The 18,922-nt window shown below is 47.7% G+C and overlaps 1 protein-coding gene across 2 annotated transcripts in view; it reads right to left on the reverse strand.

The window, feature by feature from the left end:
• Positions 1 to 5,500, reverse strand: part of HIP1 (huntingtin interacting protein 1) — a 152,786-nt gene extending 147,286 nt beyond the window's left edge. The window contains exon 1 of one of the 2 annotated variants that reach the window (XR_005016555.1): positions 5,333 to 5,452. Coding sequence is in view for 1 of the 2 variants with exons in the window: in XM_036826525.1 (XP_036682420.1) it covers positions 5,333 to 5,452 (120 nt within the window). In the remaining variant the exon portion in view is untranslated. Of the gene's footprint in view, positions 1 to 5,332 lie in introns of both variants that reach the window. The other variant, XM_036826525.1, reaches the window with a different exon arrangement.
• Between the last annotated feature and the right edge of the window lie 13,422 nt (positions 5,501 to 18,922).

Genomic DNA, 18,922 nt, shown 5'->3' on the forward strand with positions numbered 1-18,922 from the left:
ACACAGGCCAGGAAGTCAGAGAGTCGGCGTCACTGAGGTGAGAACAGAAACCATCCTAAGGAAGTGAGGGCAGAGGAAGTGGACAGGAGGAAAAAGAGAAGTGGGGTGAGGACAGAGCCTTGGGGACCCCAAGTGTTAGGGGAGGAAGGAGGGCGAGAGCTGGAGGGGGCCAGGCAGTGCCACAGGGATGGCAATCGGGGCCAGTTTTCCTGGGTTTGAGTCCCAGCTGTCACTTACTCACTTCAGAACCTTGAGCTGGTTATTAACACCTCTCAGCCTCAATTGCCTCATCTGTAAAATAGGGTTTATAAACTGTAAGTTTGTTGTAAGACTTGAAAGGGGAGATTTGTGCAAGGCCCTTACACTTGCACAAGAGTAAGTGTGATAAGTGCAGGCTTTTCTCATTAGTATCAGTGGGAGGAAACCAGAAGAGGACAAAATCACAGACCCAAAGAAAGCTCTCGGCATCCTTTCTAGTTTTCAATACCAACTAAGGGAGCAAGCAGGGGACAGGAGGGGTACAGCACCTTTTATGTTAGAAACCATTCCTGTGTAGCCAGGGTTGAGACCCACTGATCCCTCTAGCCCAACCCTAAAATTTTTCAGCTGGTTAATTGAAGGTTGAACATCTTCTGAAGATCATGAACGAGATGGCAGAAACACCCCCTGACTTAAACGTGGAGAAGAGGACTTGTCATCTGATTTTGAAGCCCTGGCTTGTCTGTCTACTTGCTATGTGGCCTTGGAAAAGTCACTTGGCCTCTCTGAGCCTGAGCTATGAAATAGGTTAAAGGCTATAAATCCCCTAGCATGTTCCTAGGACCCAGCAGGCCCTGCATAAATATTTGTTTCTGTTCCTGGCTCTTTCCAGTGTATGATTGGTTAGGTCCTTTACTCCATCGTGGGTTCCATCCAAGAGATTGTGACTAAGGGTTTGTTCCTTCCCCTGTGTTTCCAGAGCCCCATCCTCTCCTCTGATCCCAGCATTCACCTGCCGCAGAGCAGAGCTGCTCAAACTTCCGTGTCTGATTGAAATGCAGGCTCTGATGCAGCAGGTCCTGCCTTGCTAATGGCTCCAGGGATGCCGGTGCGACGGGTCCTCTGTCCCCCTTGCAGAGAAGGCCCGCAGTGGCCGGTCCACCTCCCTGCTGACTCAGGAGCTCCTCTGGGGCCACTCTCTTTACATTACTCATCTCTGAGTTCCCTTCATGGTATGTACTCACTAAATGGATGTTGAAAAAACAAGTAAACCATAGAGAAAACCATCTTCCAGCTAAGTAAATACAGACAGGGTATTTTGTTTGCGAGTGGACACCCTCCCGATTCATTCCAGAATTGCCCTCTTGCCCGACTTGAGGACAGTGTGGTGGGCCTGAGACCTGGAACTCGGGGTCCTGGGTTTGAATCCTGACCCTTTCACTCACCGACCAGAGGCCCTGGGCAAGTTACCAAGCTCTCATCCATAAAATGAGGGTGATAACACCCAACCACAGTGCAACCCCAAGGATGGCTAAAACCTGATCTATAAACTGTAAAGTACTCCAGGCAACGTATCATTATTACTGCAGCTTTTTTGAGGGCGGGAACTACTTTTTATTTCCCTAGAGCCTGAAGGTTGCTTGTGATGGGCTGGGTGGGAGACACACCAGGGGTCTGGTTGCAGATGGGGACTGAGGCAGGCAGGGCAGGGGTCCCCACTCTGGCAGGGACACTGGCCACGTGAAGTGTGAGGATGATCCCAGGAGAGTCGAGGCGGGAAGGCTTCCCGGAAGAGGCTGGCAGTGGTGGGGAAACAAGGCGGGTCTGAGGGCACAGGCAGCTGGGGAACGGGCCTGACCGGAAGGAAAGCAGAGAAATCAGAGTCCCCTGATAGGCCTGGGGCAGGGCTCCCGACTGAGACTGTAGAGACAAGGCAGGACCAGGAGGGAACTTGGGGCCATTAGGAAAGAACATCAAGTAATTACAGATGTTCCCTGCAGCCCAGAGCTGAGTTCCCCATCCAGGCCAGGCCTCCCTGTGGGACCAACCAGTCACTCTGTACCCTTGACTACAGCCACTTCACCACTCACATGAGCCTCAGGCATGTGAGGACAGAGGCAAGAGCAACAAGACACAGTCTCGCCCTCAGGAAGCTCACAGTTTACTGAGGGCCACAGAGAAATGGGGACAGGACAGGTAGCAGGTGCGAGGCGTTCAGAGGTGGAAGGGACCAATTCTGCTCCTGTCTCCACTCAGCCAATAAGTCTCATCCACACCCATCTCCAGACCATTCCCCATTCCTGGAATGCCCCTGTCCCTCCTCTCCACCCAGCAAGTGCTAGCTCAGGCTGAAGGGTGGGGTTCAGACCTCAGAGGGCTCCCACCCCCTTCCCACCCCCATAGCCTGTACTTTAAGCACACACTCTTAGTAATTACTGCACTAACTAGTAACACTTCTGTCCTTTTACTGAAGAGTTAATCACAGCCCGCCCCAGTACTTACCCTTGGGCTTTTTTTCAGGTCCCCTCTCCCCCTCAGAGTACAGCAATCATCACTGCAACAGTGCTCCTCAGTTTACAAAATGCCTTCACGCATATTATTTAATTGAATTCCCCACAATCAACCTGTGACGTAAGTAGTATCCTTATTTTACAACAAGGAAACTGAGGCTTAGAAAGGTTAGACAGGGACTTCCCTGGTGGTCCAGTGGTAAAGAATCTGCCTTCCAATGCAGGGGACGTGGGTTTGATCCCTGGTCGGGGAACTAAGATCCCACATGCTGCGGGGCAACTAAGCCTGCGTGCCGCAAACTACAGAGCCCACGCGCTCTGGAGCCCACGCGCCACAACTAGAGAGAAGCCCGCACGCCGCAACGAAGATCCCATGTGCTGCAACTAAGACCCGATGCAGCCAAAAAATAAATAAATAAATAAATTAATTAATTAAAAAGAAAGGTTAGACAACTTGCCTGGGGTCACACCACCCACCCACGTGCCTGGCAATCAAACTCCAACCTCTTCTAGCTCCCATGCCAGTGCTCTGCCCAGTACTCAGAGGCCACACAAGGTAGTAGTTAAGGCCACACAAGGTAGTAGTTAAAGGCTGGGATCAATTCCAGCTGTGTGACCTTGGGCAAGTTACTTAACTTCTCTGTGCCTCAATTTCATCCAGGTAAAATGTGGCTGATACCCACCTCATAGGTCCTTATCGATACCACCTCACAGGACCTTACTGAGATTAAAGAAGGAAATATAATAAAGTACTTAGAATAGTGCCAAACACAATAATTAGTTACAATTATTCTACCGCCGCTAATTCTCATGGTCTCTTAACTCATTAAAAAATTTTTTTCCAACTCATGTTTATATCTCATAATACATTTCATAGGTAGTCATTAAACAAAATACATTTTTGCAGCCTAAGGTGAGGTTTTAGGATTATCCTCTTTCCTTTTCTTCACTCTCCTACTCCCCTAATAGTTTCAACAATAGAGAAACTCTCTTTTCCTGATTCATTCTACCTCCCCTCCACACTACACACACACAGACACACACACGCACGCGCGCACATGCACACACACATGCACGTGCACACACACAAGCCACTAGGTCAAATCTGGCCAATTATCAGTGTTCCATAGAATGTAAAATACTGGCAAACACTGACCTAGACTCTCCTTATTGGGCTGTCCCTGGATAGCTAGAGAAACTTTCATAAACCTAATTTCTATCACTATAATGGGTCAAAGTCTTACGTGTATTTCTCTATTGCTCCAGTTTTTACTTATTTGAGACTCTAGAAGGAATGAATTACCATTTATTTTCCTTTGCCGTTAAAAAAAAAAAGATTCACACTGTTTCCTGGAGCAAGAACCCTCATGTGCCCAGGCAGCTAGTTGAGGCCATAATGCCCACAGCAGACAGGTAGCTTCCTTCTTTTCTGGGGTCCAATCCACAAAGTCAGAGAATAAACCTTAAACCCAGCTGGGCCCTGAGAGACAGAAGTGAACAGCCGTCTCTCCCATCCCACCTGGGGTAGGATGATGACCTAGGAAGGGGACACTCCCTACTTTACATCACCCAGACACACCTGCGAAGGGCCTGGAAAAAGAAGAGGAGGAAGTCCCCTGGGATGAAAAGCTTCATTCTTTGCAAGATTCTCCATGTAGAACACTCAAGTCAGGACCTCACCATCTGTATCTACAACCCCAAAGCCCTTCCCTCACACGGTACTGTATTTGGGGGTGGGGGGGAGCAGAACACAGCAGGAGAACCAGCCTCTGGCAGTGGAGGTCCCACTGGATCTTCGAAGGTTCCACTCTGAGAGCAAGAGTGAAGAAAAAATGTGCCCATACAGTTTTGGCCCTGGGATTAAAAGAGGTGCTGTGCCCTTGGAAATGGATTTTGCATACAAACGAGCCAATGAACACCATAAACATGTCAGCTTTATTCAGTCCGGTCAATACACAAGGCATTAAAACTCTGAGGTAAAAATGGATTGTGGCTTTTTGTTGATGCCAGCGAGGAATTTTGGCCTCCAGCCCTGCTCAGGCTGGACAAATGGGGCAGTCTGCCTGTTAGTTGTCTGGCACATCTTGGGGGATGAAACCAAAACCCCAATTCAGGGTTCTGGGCACCCCAGGGCAGCTCAGCTTGACCAGCATGGGGCCACTGGTCCAAAAGCCTCAATTCCTGCCCCCGGGCCGGCCCCCTCCTCCAGCCCCCAGTCATCTTCCAAACTCGGCCACACATCACATTTCCCACATTCCTTCTCACCGCTCAGACCCCTTCAGCCGGGCCCTCGGAGACCGACAGCTGGGGGTGGTGTGAGCCAAGCAAGAGGCACAAGGAAGGGGGTGCTAGGGGTGGGGGGAATGTCAGCGCACCCCTGAAGCGGTCGAGAGGGGAGGAAAGGGCTCCCCACCCTTCACATCCCCGACCCAGCGCCCCACTCTCGGCCGCCACACTTGCGACCCTCAGTACTCCCCCAAGTGAGCTTCCCCAGCCTAGGGGCAAGCCTTCCATTCGGCTCCTTCTCGGGTTCCTTCCCCTCTCACCGCCCCTGTGACCCGTGCCTTGCCCCGCCGGGGTGGGCTCCCCTCAGAAGGCGCCGCACGGATCCTGTCAGCTCCTCGGAGCCGCCCTGCCCTCTTCCCCAGGCCAGCCGGGTGTCCCCGGGGTCCCCGACCTTCCCTGACCGCCCTGACCTGCGCACCAGATGCCCTCTCTCGCGGCCCCCTTGCTCTGTCCTTTCCTGGGTCTGCAAGATCCCTACTCCCTTCAAGTCCGCTCCAGGACACGGCGTCTCTCGGGATGCCCCAGCCATGCGCGACCCGGGGTCCCCCGGTCCTCACCTGAGTCCGCTCGAAGCTCTCCCGCTCCGCCGCCTCCATCCCCGCGCCGACCCCACGTCGGCTCAGCACCTTTGGCAGGGGGTTGGGTACTTGCTTCATGGAGCTAGTCATCCGGTCCATGTCGCCCAGCGGAGCCGAGTCAGGGGCCCTCGGCAGCCCCGGGATCCCCACTGCGCCGCCCGCCCCGCCCTACCGACTGGGATCCGGCGCTAACGGGACGGCTCCCGCCTCCCATTGGCTGAGAGCACTGCTACTCTCCTGAGGCCCCGCCCCCGCCCAAAGGCTTCCCCGTCCGCCCCCGCCCTCTCCAGAGCCCCTTGACTCGCCCTACCCGGCTGGGCCCTAGGGACGGTGAGGCGCGCCGTGACCGGTCCGGAGGCCTGTCCGTCACCGGACCCCGCCTCCCCTGGCGGGGGCGGGCCTGGGGCGGGGCTTGGGGCGGTCCTGACCTGCCCTCGCCCTCGTCTCCCCCGACGCCCCGCGCACCGCTCTCCCCGCCCTGCCGGCGCCCGAGTCTTCCCCGCGACCAGCGCTCTCCCAGTGTCGGGGCCGCTGCGAGATCCCGGCTTGGTGGGTGGGGGTCAAGCTGGCGGGGAGTCGGACCGCCCGCAGGGAATCCGGGCCCGCTTGGGACTGGCCTATTTACTCCTTTCGGGCCGGGGACGAGAGAGCGCGCGTTGGACCGGCTCGGCGGCCGGAATCCCAAGATGCGCTGCCTCGAGGCCCGACTTGCGCAGGTTGGGTCAGCTTGTTGCAGACCTGGCCGCCATGGGTAGCGACTCCCGCCCAGCTCCCTCTGCTTCCTCCCTTATCCTCCCCCTGCCTCGAATCCCTGCCCATCCCTTTTGTAATGTTCGCAGACTAGGGAGCGCTGGGCTGGGTCGGGTCAGTGGAAACTTCTCGACACCTTTCCAAACCTCTCATCATCTGGATCTGGCCAGAACGTATTCAGACACTTTATATTTATCCCCGGCTCTGGGACACCCCTCCCGTCCTGCTCAGTCGTCAGCCAGGGTACCGACAGGCGGAGGGAAGTGTGATCCTTAGCGGAGATGCTGAAGAAAGTTAAAAAGTTTTCCGTTCAATGCCAATTTTGGTGTTTTAAAAATAAATGCTTTTGAAACTCAAAGAAAGCCGTTACTTTTTTTAAAAAAACTAAAAGCTTTTGATAAAAATTTGCACATTCAATAGAGAAGTGGAAGAGGAGGTGGGCCTCGGTAGGCACTAGGGAGCTACTGAAGGCTTTGCCAGCTGGCATTGTGTGGACGGGATTATGGGGGCGAGAGGGAAGGGAGGGAACCAATGCGGAGACTCCAGCAGTAGGTGAGACAACGGGGGGCCTCCACTAGCGAGGAGAGGAGAGAGTTCGGTCCTGTGGGAGGTTCTGTGAATAGGTTTGGACAAAGGGAATGCGGGGAGGGAGTGTCGGGGCCAGAATTTCTGTAGAAGAAGGATTTAAGGGTGGCATCGTGATGGAGGGGAATTGCATTGAGGCTACATTTGCATAGCAAGAACCCTGGTTTCGCCTTCTCTTAGACTGTGTTTTTAGGGGAGGCCTTAGGAGTGGCTCTCCTTGGGTTTCTCTGGGATGGGGTTAGCTGTCACCTAGTTTTGGGTTCTTTGCTCTAGTCATGGGAGAGGAGGCACCTGACAAGAATTGTGACCTAAGGTAGAAAACCAGTCACCGGGAGACCGCAGTCTCTGTCTTTCCCCTCCTCTCATTTCCTACTAGTGCCTCCCCCTGGCCAAACCCAGCTGGAGGCAGGAGGGCTAAGGGTGATGGGTCAGGTACTGCCCCCTCCCCTCCTTGCAGGCTCAGAGCAGAGTGGAGAAGAGCGGAGGCTGGATCTGGAGGTTCCTAGCCTGGGGTGGGGGTGGGGAGGGGCTCACAAGAGTGTACCTACAAGGAAAACAGACAAGCTTCCTAAGCTTTACTTCTCTGTGCCCATTCTGTCCTGTACCCACCTCCTGCTCTGGACCCAGCTAAAGAGTGATTTATGATCCTTTGCCCTGAGTTTATGGCTTCAATAAACAGCGGCCCTTTAAACAGGGATTAAGGGATCAGCCTACTTCTTATTAGAATCAACCAGAGTAGGAGTCAGGAATTTGTGGTTTGGAGGCACCCTGTGGAGACAAATTCAAGCGAGTTACCTTCCACTGTGAAACTCAAGAGTGAGTTAAAAATAAGATTTCCCACTTGCCGCAGCAGCAAAACCCTTTGCCAAGGGTGGAGGGAAACCCTCCCCCAGGAGGTAAACTACAGGATTCTGCCTGCTTCCTTCAACTCTTAGCATCTCTCCCAGCAACGTTGAAACCACTTGTCTTATACGTTCTGGGGATGCCATTTCCAGACGTGGAATCTATCTCTGGGAAACCCATAGGGGGATCAAAACTGTCTTGTTACCTGCCTCTCCACAACTGGTGAAATCTGCCCTACCCCACACCTAGTTTGGATCTGATTTAATATCTTATGATACATAAGCTGACCACACTGTTCCTACGGGTTCCTGGAGCCCAAGTATACATATGTCGATAGCTTGATGAGATATAATTAATATATATTAAACTGCATATATTTAAAATACACAATCTGATGAGGTTTGACATACATATATACACTCATGAAAACATCACCACATCAAGAACATATCCATCAACCCCAAACGTTTCCTCATGCCCTTTTGCAATCCAGTCTTACTTCCTCCCAAACCTCTGTACTTAGGCAATTACTGATCTGCTTTCTTCTACTATAGATTAGTTGCATTTTCTAGAATTTTATATAAATAGAATCATACAGGATGTACTCTTTTTTGTCTCCCTTTTTTCACCAAGAATCGTTAATTTGAAATTTATGTATGTTGTTACATGTATCAATAGTTTGTTCCTCTTAATTGCTGAGTAGTATTCCAATGTATGGATAGTCCACAATTTGTTTATCTATTAACCTGCTGATGGACATTTGGATTCTTTCCAGTTTCTGACTATTACCCTTCTCCCCGAAAAATGCTATGAACAGTTGTGTACAAGTCTTTGTATGAATATATGCTTTCATTTCTCTTGGGTGAGTATCTAGCAACAAATGTCTGGGTTGTATGTATGTTTAACTTTTTAAAAAATTGCCAAATTGTTTTCCAAAATGGTTGTGCCATTTTACATTCCCACCATCAGAGAGTTCCAGTTACTTCACATCCTTGTCAACACTTGATATGATAGACTTTTAGATTTTAGCCGTTCTAATGAGTGTGTGGTGATATCTTATTGGTTTTTAAATTTGCATTTCCCCAATAACTAATGATGTTGATTGTCTTTTCAGATACTTATTTGACATCTGTATATTCTTTCTGGTAAAGTGTTTATTTAAATCTTTTGCCCATTATAAAAACCTTTTTGTATTGAAATAAGAATAGACAGAGTTGCAGGATGGTGGTGGTGTCTATCATTTTTCTCCACTGTGAAGTTACTGTTTTTCCCTTTGTAATAAATAAAAGTTGGGGGGAGCTACTTTGAGGCTATGCCAATACGCTGCTTCTCCTTAAATTTTTTGCCCATCTTTTAATTGGGTTGTTTGTCTTTTTACTGAATGAATAAGTGAGTTTAGCAAGGCTGAAGGAATCAGAGTCAGTATACAAAATTCAATTGTATTTCTGTACACTAGCAGTTAACAATCAGAAATTTAAAAACAATACCATATAGAATAGTATCAAAAATATGAAGTACTTAGGGATAAATTTGACAAAAGACATGAAAGTCATGTACGCTGAAAACTAAGACATTCCTGAAAGACATAAAGAAGACTTAAATAATGGAGAGCTACACCATGGTCATGGGTCTGAGACTCAATTTTGTTAAGGTGCCAGTTCTTCCCAAATTGACTTACAGATTTGATGCAGTTCTGATTAAATTTCCAGCAGCTTTTTTGTAAAAGCTAGTAAGGTGATTCTAAAATTTATATGGAAAGGTAAAGATCTAGACTATCCAAAATGACTTTGAAACAGAACACATTTCCACTATTTACATTACAAGATCAAGACTTATAAGGCTACAATAGTCAAAACAGTGTGGTATTGGTGAAAAGGTAGATATATCAATCAATAGAACAGATTAGAGAGCCCAGAAATAGACCCACACATATACAGTCAGTTGATTTTCCAAAAAGGTACCAGGAAATTCAATGGAAGAAAGATAATCTATTTTAACAAATGGTGCTAGAACAATTGGATAACCATTAAAAAAAAAAATCCAAATACTTCAGTCCTTTCCTCACACCATATATCAATACAAAAATTAACTCCAGATGGATCATAGACATAAGTCTGAAAACTAAGACTTAAAACTTATACAAGAAAACAGGAGAAAATCATAGTGACCTTAGGTTTGGCAAAGGTTTGCTAAATACAACACCAAAAGCATGGAGTACAAAAAGAAAAAAAAAATCAATAAAAAGGACTTCATCAAAATGAAAAACTTACGCTCCTCAAAAGACAGCTATGAAAATGAAAAGGAAGGCACAGACTGGGAAAAGATATTTGTAAAACATTCATCCAACAAAGAATTTGTAACTAGAATATATCAAGTATATATTTTTAAAGTTTGCATGGCTTGGATTTTAAATTGTTCACACAGATCAGGATGACCCAGGCACAAGAAGACAGTGTAGGGAACGACATACAGACTTTACAATGACAGGGATCTGAGTCTGAGATGCTGCTCCACTGAATTTTTTTTTTTAACATCTTTATTGAGTATAATTGCTTTACAGTGGTGTGTTAGTTTCTGCTACATAACAAAGTGTATCAGCTATACATATACATGTATCCCCATATCTCCTCCGTCTTGCGTCTCCCTCCCACCCTCCGTATCCCACCCCTCTAGGTGGTCACAAAGCACCGAGCTGATCTCCCTGTGCTATGTGGCTGCTTCCCACTAGCTATCTATTTTACATTTGGTTCCACTGAATTTTAGTTGTGGGTTCTTGAGCAAGATACCTAATGCTCTGAGCCTCTTAACCCAGTGTAAACCAGGAAGAATAATAATATAGCTTTCATTCACTCAGCAGACGTTGGTTGAGCTCCTAGTCTGGAGAAGGCACAGGACTAATGGGGTTATAAATTTACTGTTTGGTTATGGATACACACGTTAATAAAAACACATCCTACACAAGGAGGCAAGGTATAGAATAGAGGTAGGAGAGTGCCACATTTCTCCAGATATTTGTGGGATTAAAGAAGAATTGGAGGGAATTCCCTGGCGGTCTAGTGGTTAGGACTCTGTGCTTTCACTGCCGAGGGCCCAGTTTCAATCCCTTGGATCCCATTTATGCAAACGTAAAACATATATCTCTCTATGTGTGCATATGTGTGCATGAAGAATACATAAGAAAAAAAGGTAGAGTTAGATCTGTATTTACTGAATTATAAGAATGTCTGTGTTAAATTGTCAAGAGGAAGAGAAGAAGCAAGCTGCAAAGTAATATGTATAGAATGATTCTACTTTGGTAGAAACAAGCAAACAAAATTTGCATAGAGCTGTAGATAAGCTTTTGTATGTGAATGAACACAGAAAAGGGTATGAAACGACATAATCCAGGCTGCTAATACTTGTTATGAGATGGAGATAGGGTTTTTTTTAAAAAAAGTATTATTACTTATTTATACATTTACACGTTTATTTATTTTATTTTTGGCTGCATTGGGTCTTTGTTGTTGCACGTGGGCTTTCTCTAGTTGCGGTGAGCGGGGGCTACTCTTCATTGCAGCGCGCAGGCTTCTCATAGCAGTGGCTTGTCTTTGTTGTGGAGCACGGGCTCTAGGCACGCGGGCTTCAGTGGTTGTGGCAGGCGGGGGCTCAGTAGTTGTGGCTCATGGGCTCTAGAGCACAGGCTCAGTAGTTGCGGCGCACAGGCTTAGCTGCTCCGCAGCATGGGGGACCATCCTGGACCAGGGCTCGAACCCATGTTCCCTGCATTGGCAGGCGGATTCTCAACCACTGTGCCACCAGGGAAGTCCCGGAGATAGGGTTTTATAGAGATAGAGATTATTGCTTTTATGGATCTTTTAATTTAGAAAATAAAATTAAGAAAATGTAAACATAATAGTTGATAAACACAGAAACAACAAAACACACCCCAAGAAGTGCTTTTAATGTTGGTTAAAACAGACTCTCAGCTTATTACCAGCTGGTGCACAGTAGGAGCTCCAAGACTGAAAACTTTCCTTAGTTATGCAGGGATGACTTATACTTTATCATCCAAAGGCTTTGCCAGATCTTGAAATGTTCATGCCGGTACTCAAAATGTTAACTCTGTGTATGTGTGTGTGTGTGTGTGTGTGTGTGTGTGTGTGTGTGTATTGTAGGGGAGTCAGGGTAGATTGGAGAGAAGGGTGGTGACCACTAACAGGGCAGCAGAGACCTACCAGGAATGGTCTGGGGTGCCCCACACCTGACCAGGCCAGGTAAGCTGGAATGGGGCACCTATCCTGGTTGAATCAGGAGCTAAGGCAGAACCTGATCCTGGAGCCTGGGGCTGTGTCAAGTCAGAAGCCAGGGAGACAGGAATTAAGCCAAAATGGGAACCCCAGCTAAAGCCGGACAAGCAGCCTGCAAACCAGGAGTGGGGGGACAGTGCTGAATTGACCCCAGTGATGGACCAGGGTCAAGTGTCTGCAGGGCAAGCTGATCTTCTCCTGCACTGGCAAAATAATGCCATTGACCGAGATGAGGAATACATTCAGGGAAAGATAATGAGTTCACTTGTGGACACTCCGGGGTTCAAATGCCACACAGAGATGTCCATCAGGCTATTGGAACCTCAGAAGGGCTGTCAGAGCTGTAGATGTAAGCTGAGTGTCACCCTCATAGAGATGAGAGGGGAAGCTGTGGGCCTGGATGAGATAAGAGAGGAGGATACAGAGAGAAACTTGGAGCAAGTCACACACTGGGAGAAAATATTTTCAAAACATTTATCCAATAAAGGACATGTATCTAGAATATACTAAGTATACATATTTAAAGTTTACCTGGTTTTAAATTATTCACACAGGTCAGGATGACTAAGGAGCAAGGGGACAGTGCAGGGGACCAAGTCAGGGATTTGCAACAACAAGGATCTGGGTCTGAGCTTCCACCCCACCGTGTTTAGTTATCACTTGGACAAGTGATAAGAAGCATCCTCAAGAAATGGTCAAGGAAAAGGAGACTGAGAAAATGAGGATGGAGAAGTAGAAGGGAGGCCAGCAGATCTCAGTGCCATCAGAGCCCAGGCAGGAGAGTATTGCAAGAAAAAAGCGGTCCAATGAAAGTGTCAAAGGTCACAGAGGATGAATGGGAGAGGCCCTCGAAAGTGGAAAGTTGTGCCTCTGATGCAGCAGTTTGCGTACGTGTATGGATGCTGCAATGTTCAGGGGTCCCCAAGGTTTGATAATTCACTGGAAAGACTCACGGAATTCACTGAAAGCTGTTAGACTTGTGGTTACAGTTTATTACAGTGAAAGGACACAGATCGAAATCAGGAGGGCTCTGCACTTGGAGCTTCCAGTTTTCCCTCCCAGTGGAGGTGTGGGCAGTGCTAACTTCTTCCAGCAATGACATGTGACAATATGCATGGAGTATCGCCAACCAGGGAAGCCCCCCATCCCCAAGCCTTGTGTGTGGAATTTTAATGAAGCTCCATCACATAGACATGGTGGTTGCCCTTTAGTCTCCATCCCCTCCAAAGGTCAAGCTGATACTGTGTGGCCCCAAGCCCCCATGATAAATCACACTGTTAGACTGTCCAGTGTGGCCAAGGCCCCCAGGTAAACAGAGATGCTCTTATCAGACAGAATGCTCAAAGGGCTTTGAGATCACCACCCAGGAGCTGAAGGCAAAGCCAGCCCTCTCCTTGGGTAAGGTCAATGCTTTACGACACAGATGCTAACTTGCAGTGAGTTGAGAAGTGAACTAAACACGAGCAGGGGAAGTTGTCACTGTGGCTCTATGGCACTAATCCAAATCATGTGTCAGGAAAAATGAAGGTGGAGAAATGCGGAGGAGCAGAAAAATGGAAAGATGACGAGGGGCTACAGGTATGCAGAGATGCAGGCTGCCACGAAAGCACAGAGTGGAGTCCAAGGCCATGAGAGAGGAGACAGGTGGAAGACACTTAGGCTGTGTCCAGAGAAGGGTAGGATTGGGAAAGGATTTCTGCAGGGAAGATGAGGTTCCCCATCTGGCAGTGAGATTCTAAAGTGGGACCGGGTATCACCTCCGGGAAAGGAGGAGACAAAGAACTGGGGGTGAGAGTTGATGGGGCCATTCACACTGGACGTGAGATAGCCCAGAGCAAAATCAGAAGAAAAATTCCCTGAAGGGAGAAATCTGTGACTAGGGGTGTGGCAGGATAATACTGAGTTGGCCAAAAATTTGTTCAGGTTTTTCCGTTAGATGTTAAAACCTGAACGAACTTCTTGACCAACCCAATATTTTTGCAATACGTCACTGAGGTCTGCTCCCCCCTCACCACGCTTCCCACAGTATATTCCCTTGCCCCTTACCCAGTGGCATTTACTGCCTCAGGGGAAGAGAGATACAGCAGAAAAGCAGAAAGAAATGCTTTGGGGTTACAGAAGCCTAGAGTTTGAGTTTCCAAAGCCTGGAAGGGCACAGTTATGCCATAAACAGTAGACAGGAAAGAACAGAGGAAAGATCAGCCTTTCCCATCCTCAAACCAGAGAAGTCAGAACGTCTCCCATGAACCCAAGAGCTGTGGGCAGTGGCCCAGGGAGCTGGCATCGACTTGTGGGGACCGTGCTTTGAGGGCACAGAGTGCACAAGGATGTCTTGGGGGTGTCAGTGTGGACAGATGCTGACAACCAAGGACCTGATGGCTCCCCCCCCCATTCCTTAGCACTATAAGGTCCCCTGGAGAAAGGCACCATGAGACCCTGAACTGCTGGAGATGGGCTCTGCCCTCTGGAAGACCAGGAGCTCAAAGGAGAACTCCAGCTCGCTTATGGAAAAACAGGTACATTTCATCTGACTGTGAATTTTGCAATCTGGATACCTAACACGTGTAGACTAGGGAAAGACTTCTTTCTGATACGGTGTTTGGACCAAACTTCCATCCTTATTTGCCCAGGGTTCCATTTTACAATACCCATCAGTTTTCTTGATTATGGGGAAACATAGCCTTTCTTGAGTAACACTTTTTTCTCTGTAGTTTCTAATGGTCTCCAACCAATAAAAAGGGCTGCTAAGGTCATTTTCAGGAAGAACTGAAGGAGCCAGCCAGACTCCAGCAGTAGTGAGTAAGAGAGGGTGGAGGGCTTCTATAGGCGGCAGTAAGCAGGGCCATGGTGGGTGGCAGGGCACATGGAAAATAGGGCCAAGGGTGATCCCAAGTTCTCAGTTACACTCTGGGATGAAGCAAGTTCCCCTACAAAACCATTTCCTTGAAAGACTCTTTTGTCCTTTCCAGGACCACATCTCTGTGCTCCTGACCATATGACAGGACCTGTTTGGCAGCCTTTGCCCCCACCCATCTCTCCATCATTTAGCAGCAATGGGCTGTTATGGGCTAAATGCGTCCACCCAAATTCATGTGTTGAAGTCCAAACCCTCAGTTCCTTAGAATGTAACTGTATTTGGAGATAAGGGTCTTTAGAGAGGTAATTAAATTAAATGAGGTCATTGGGGTGGGCCTTAATCCAATGACAGTTGTCCTTATAAGAAGAGGTGATTAGGACACCGAAACATACATAGAGGGAAGGCCATGTGAGGACACAAGGAGGAGGTGACCATCTACAAGCCAAGGAGAGAGGTGTCAAAAGGAACCAACTTGCTGACACCTTGATCTTGAACTTTTAGTCTCCAGAACTGTGAGAACATAAATTTGTGTGGTTTAAGCCACCGGGTCTGTGGCACTTCGTTATGGCAGCCTGAGTAGACTAACACACCTGCTACTCAGAACACTTAACCCTCTCCCTCTAATGTGAGGATATAACCTCCTTTCCAGGGACTTACATACCTGTAAAAATATGTTCAGTTGAGAAACTCAGGAGAACAGAACTTTGCTTGTGTTTTCATATTGCCTCTTATCCTGTGGCTCCAATCCCATTTCTCATTCATTCAGCTAATGTCCATGGCTGATTTTGTGCAGGAGGACTACACAGGCAGAGAGACAGACGTGGTCCTTGCCTGCATGGAACTTGCAGTCTGGTGGCAAGGTATTGTCAGCCTGACAAATAATACAGGGCCATAGACACACAAATGCCACAGATTCTAAAGCAATATGAATCACTTGAAATAGAATGGTATAGAGAAAAGAGCATGAGCTTTGGAATTAGACATATCTGGGTTTTCATTTTCCTTTCTTGTCTGTTCTTTTTTTCAGTTAAATATTTAATGACCACTTGCTATCCATGTCCAGAGACATAGGGATGACCACAGAGGATACTATCTTTCCCCTTAAGAAAAACATAATCAGAAACTGTTCTTAGGATCTGATATATAATTTACATTTCTGTCAGTTTGCATTCATCAAGAAACGCTGGCTCAGTGTCTCTACATGCTGGTCTAGACTGCATACAAATATGAATGGGAAAAGTTACTCTATCATAGAGCTTTAGTAGAAAGAAAGAAAGAAAGAAAGAAGGAAAGAAAGAAAGAAAGAAAGAAAGAAAGAAAGAAAGAAAAAGAGGAAAGAAGGAGGAAAGGAGGGAGGGAGAGAGGGGGAAGGAAGGAATGAAGGAAGGAAAGAAAGAAAAGAAAGAGAAAGAAAGAAAGAAAGAAAAACGAAGGAAGGAAGAAAGAAAGGAAGAAAGAAGGAAAGAAGGAGGGAGGAAGAAGAAAGAAGGAAAGAGTTAATAATTCTGACTCATTCAAACACAAGGGAATTTATAGGAAGACTATTTGGCAGGACTAGTTACATAATTTGGAGAGGCCGGTGCCAAATGAAAACGCAGGGTCCCTTTTTCAAAAAGTATCAAGAATTTCAAGACAACAGCAGAGCATTGAACAAAGTAGGGGTCCCTTCCAAGTGCAAAGCCTTGTAAAACTGCACACACAGGTCATAGGTCCATGAAGCAAAGCCAGCCCTGCTATGCAGGCAGGGCAGGCAGGAGAATAAGGCTTGCAAATGGGAAAACCATGATAGCTACAAAGGACTCATCAGTGACTTCAAGTTATGTTCACAAAATCTTTAATCCACACTTTAAGGGGTGGAGCCTAATTCTCCTCCTCTTGAATGTGGGCTGGACATAGTGATTGGCTTCTAATGAATAGAACAAAGCAGAAGTGACAGAGTGTGAATTTGGGGACTAGGTGGTGAAAGGCACTGCAGCTCACTGCAGGGAAGCCAGCTGCCATGACATGAGGACATTCAAACGGCCCAGGGAGAGGCCCACAAGGCAAGGAACTAAGGACTTCTGCCAATAGCCATATGTGTGAATGAATCACCTTGGGAGCCCATCCTGCAGCTGCATTCGAGCTTTCAGATGACTGCAGCCCCTGGGGGCACGTTGGATGAAACCATGGGAAACCATAAGCTGGAAACACCTAGCTAATCTACTCCTGAATTCCCAACTGTGAGATAATGAATATATACTGTTACTATTTACTTTTTGGGGCAATTTGTTACACAGCAGTAGACAACCAACACAGCACAGAAGCTGGAGCTACATGATAGGTCTTATAGTAGACCTTTCTGGTGGATCCATCCCTTTCTTCTTCAGCCTTCAAGCACTTGCTCAAGATTCAAAATCTTGGGAGAGAGTATCTGAGCTTAGGTCAGGCTGAGCAGGATAGTTAGAGAAAGGATGTCAAAGGTGTCCCTTTGACAGTTTTCTGTCTTAATGGGCAGGTACTTTGGGTTTACCCTCCCTCTGAGGTTGTCCTTATTGGGAGAGGGGTGCTGTTGGGAAGAGAAAAGGGCCCAGGTACAACAAATGTCTGCTAGTTCTACTTAGGGAACTCAGATCAGATTCTTTTTTTTTTTTTTTTTGGCCACACCTGGTGGCTTGCAGGATCTTAGTTCCCCAATCAGGGATCGAACCCAGGCCCCCTGCAGTGGAAGCTTGGAGTCGTAACCACTGGACCTCCAGGGAATTCCACATGAAAGAGGACTCACAATAAAAGTGGCCAATGAGCATCAAGGGAGAGTCCTTGCTTTCATAATGGCTGTGGGATGGGAGGTTCTGTCCTCTCTTAAAGGAGTTTCAGGCATCTGTAGCATACAAGGAAGGAGATGTTGGGTCTGGAAACTTCCCTTGGGACCACCCGTCCCAGGTCAGCTAATTCCTAGAGATGGCAACTTCCCTGGGAGTGTACCTTTCATATGCAAACCTTAACCACCTTCTTTATGGAGTGCTCATTCCAGGCCACTACCCACCTGCCCTAATCACCCCTGGGCCAGGTACCAGACAACTAGGGATGGCCCTATCATACCCCAGAGCCCACTGAAATTATCCAAAGGAGCCAATCCTAAACCTATTGACCCTGCCTCGCCCATTAAAACCACAACAAAGGCTCTTGCCATTTTCCTTTCTCCCTCTGCCTCCTGATGGGATCTGTGAGTATAACAAACTACTTTTTCAATGGCAGTCGTCTCCCGATCTGTCAGCCTTGCCATACCTGAGTAATAATAAAACCTGCATTTTAAAACATTGATGATTCTAGCTTCCTGGCTTACTATCACTCTCACCAACATTACTCCATCTTGATTCCTGGTGATTTCCGTTTGCACGCAAATCATCCTCCCGCATCCCCGGTTCTCAGTTCCTTGTCCTCCACCCAATCCCAGCCACCCATTCCCAAGTTCATACCCTTGACTTCATAGATATCAATCACTCGATTCTGTGCTTTCCACTCACTGACCACCACCTCTTATCCTTCCACCTTCCGCCTCTAGAACCTGACTCCAGTTCCGTGGGGTCTGCAATCCTTTGAGTCTACCACCTCTTCATTGCCCCCGCTGCCACAGTCCCCCATCCCTCTCTTAGCAATGAAACCGAGCAGGACACTGTGGGGCTCCTGGGCACAAAAGGCTTCCTGTGTCCCCTGTTTCTTGTGTGTAGGAAATAGACTTCATTCAGCCTCCATGACCTTCCCTGAGTTCCAAAGGGCAGGTTCAAACAGTTGCTAAACAGGGAAGGGAGGCGATGCAGAGACAAGGGAGGAGAAGTCAAGATACAATAGTGCAGCGTTGGGGCAGGGTCCTGGTTCCCCCTCAAGGGATACACATAACAATATCTTTGAGCTCTTATGCAGAACTAAAACCCCCAACAAATGGAAGATGTTAGCTACTAGATGAAGCATTCTTCACTCCAGAGAGAAGGTCACAGTTTGCCCATCACCAACTGATGCCAGGTGATCTCTGGATTGAAGGAATGTGGGCCCTGCAGGCACACAACACAAGGTTGTTGATCCTTATCAAAAACCCCGCCCCTGGGCTATAAGACTCCTCACACACACACACCCCCACCCTCATCCCCAGGTTGCAACAGACACACAGTTTTGCGGGCATTAGCCTACTGTGGCCCCCTTTGCCTGGTACAGCAATAAAGCTATTCTTTTCTGCTTCACCCAAAACTGTCTCTCAGATTCAATTTCGTACCA

This window comes from Balaenoptera musculus, chromosome 15, assembly GCF_009873245.2.
Source record: "Balaenoptera musculus isolate JJ_BM4_2016_0621 chromosome 15, mBalMus1.pri.v3, whole genome shotgun sequence".
Lineage (NCBI taxonomy): Eukaryota > Metazoa > Chordata > Mammalia > Artiodactyla > Balaenopteridae > Balaenoptera > Balaenoptera musculus.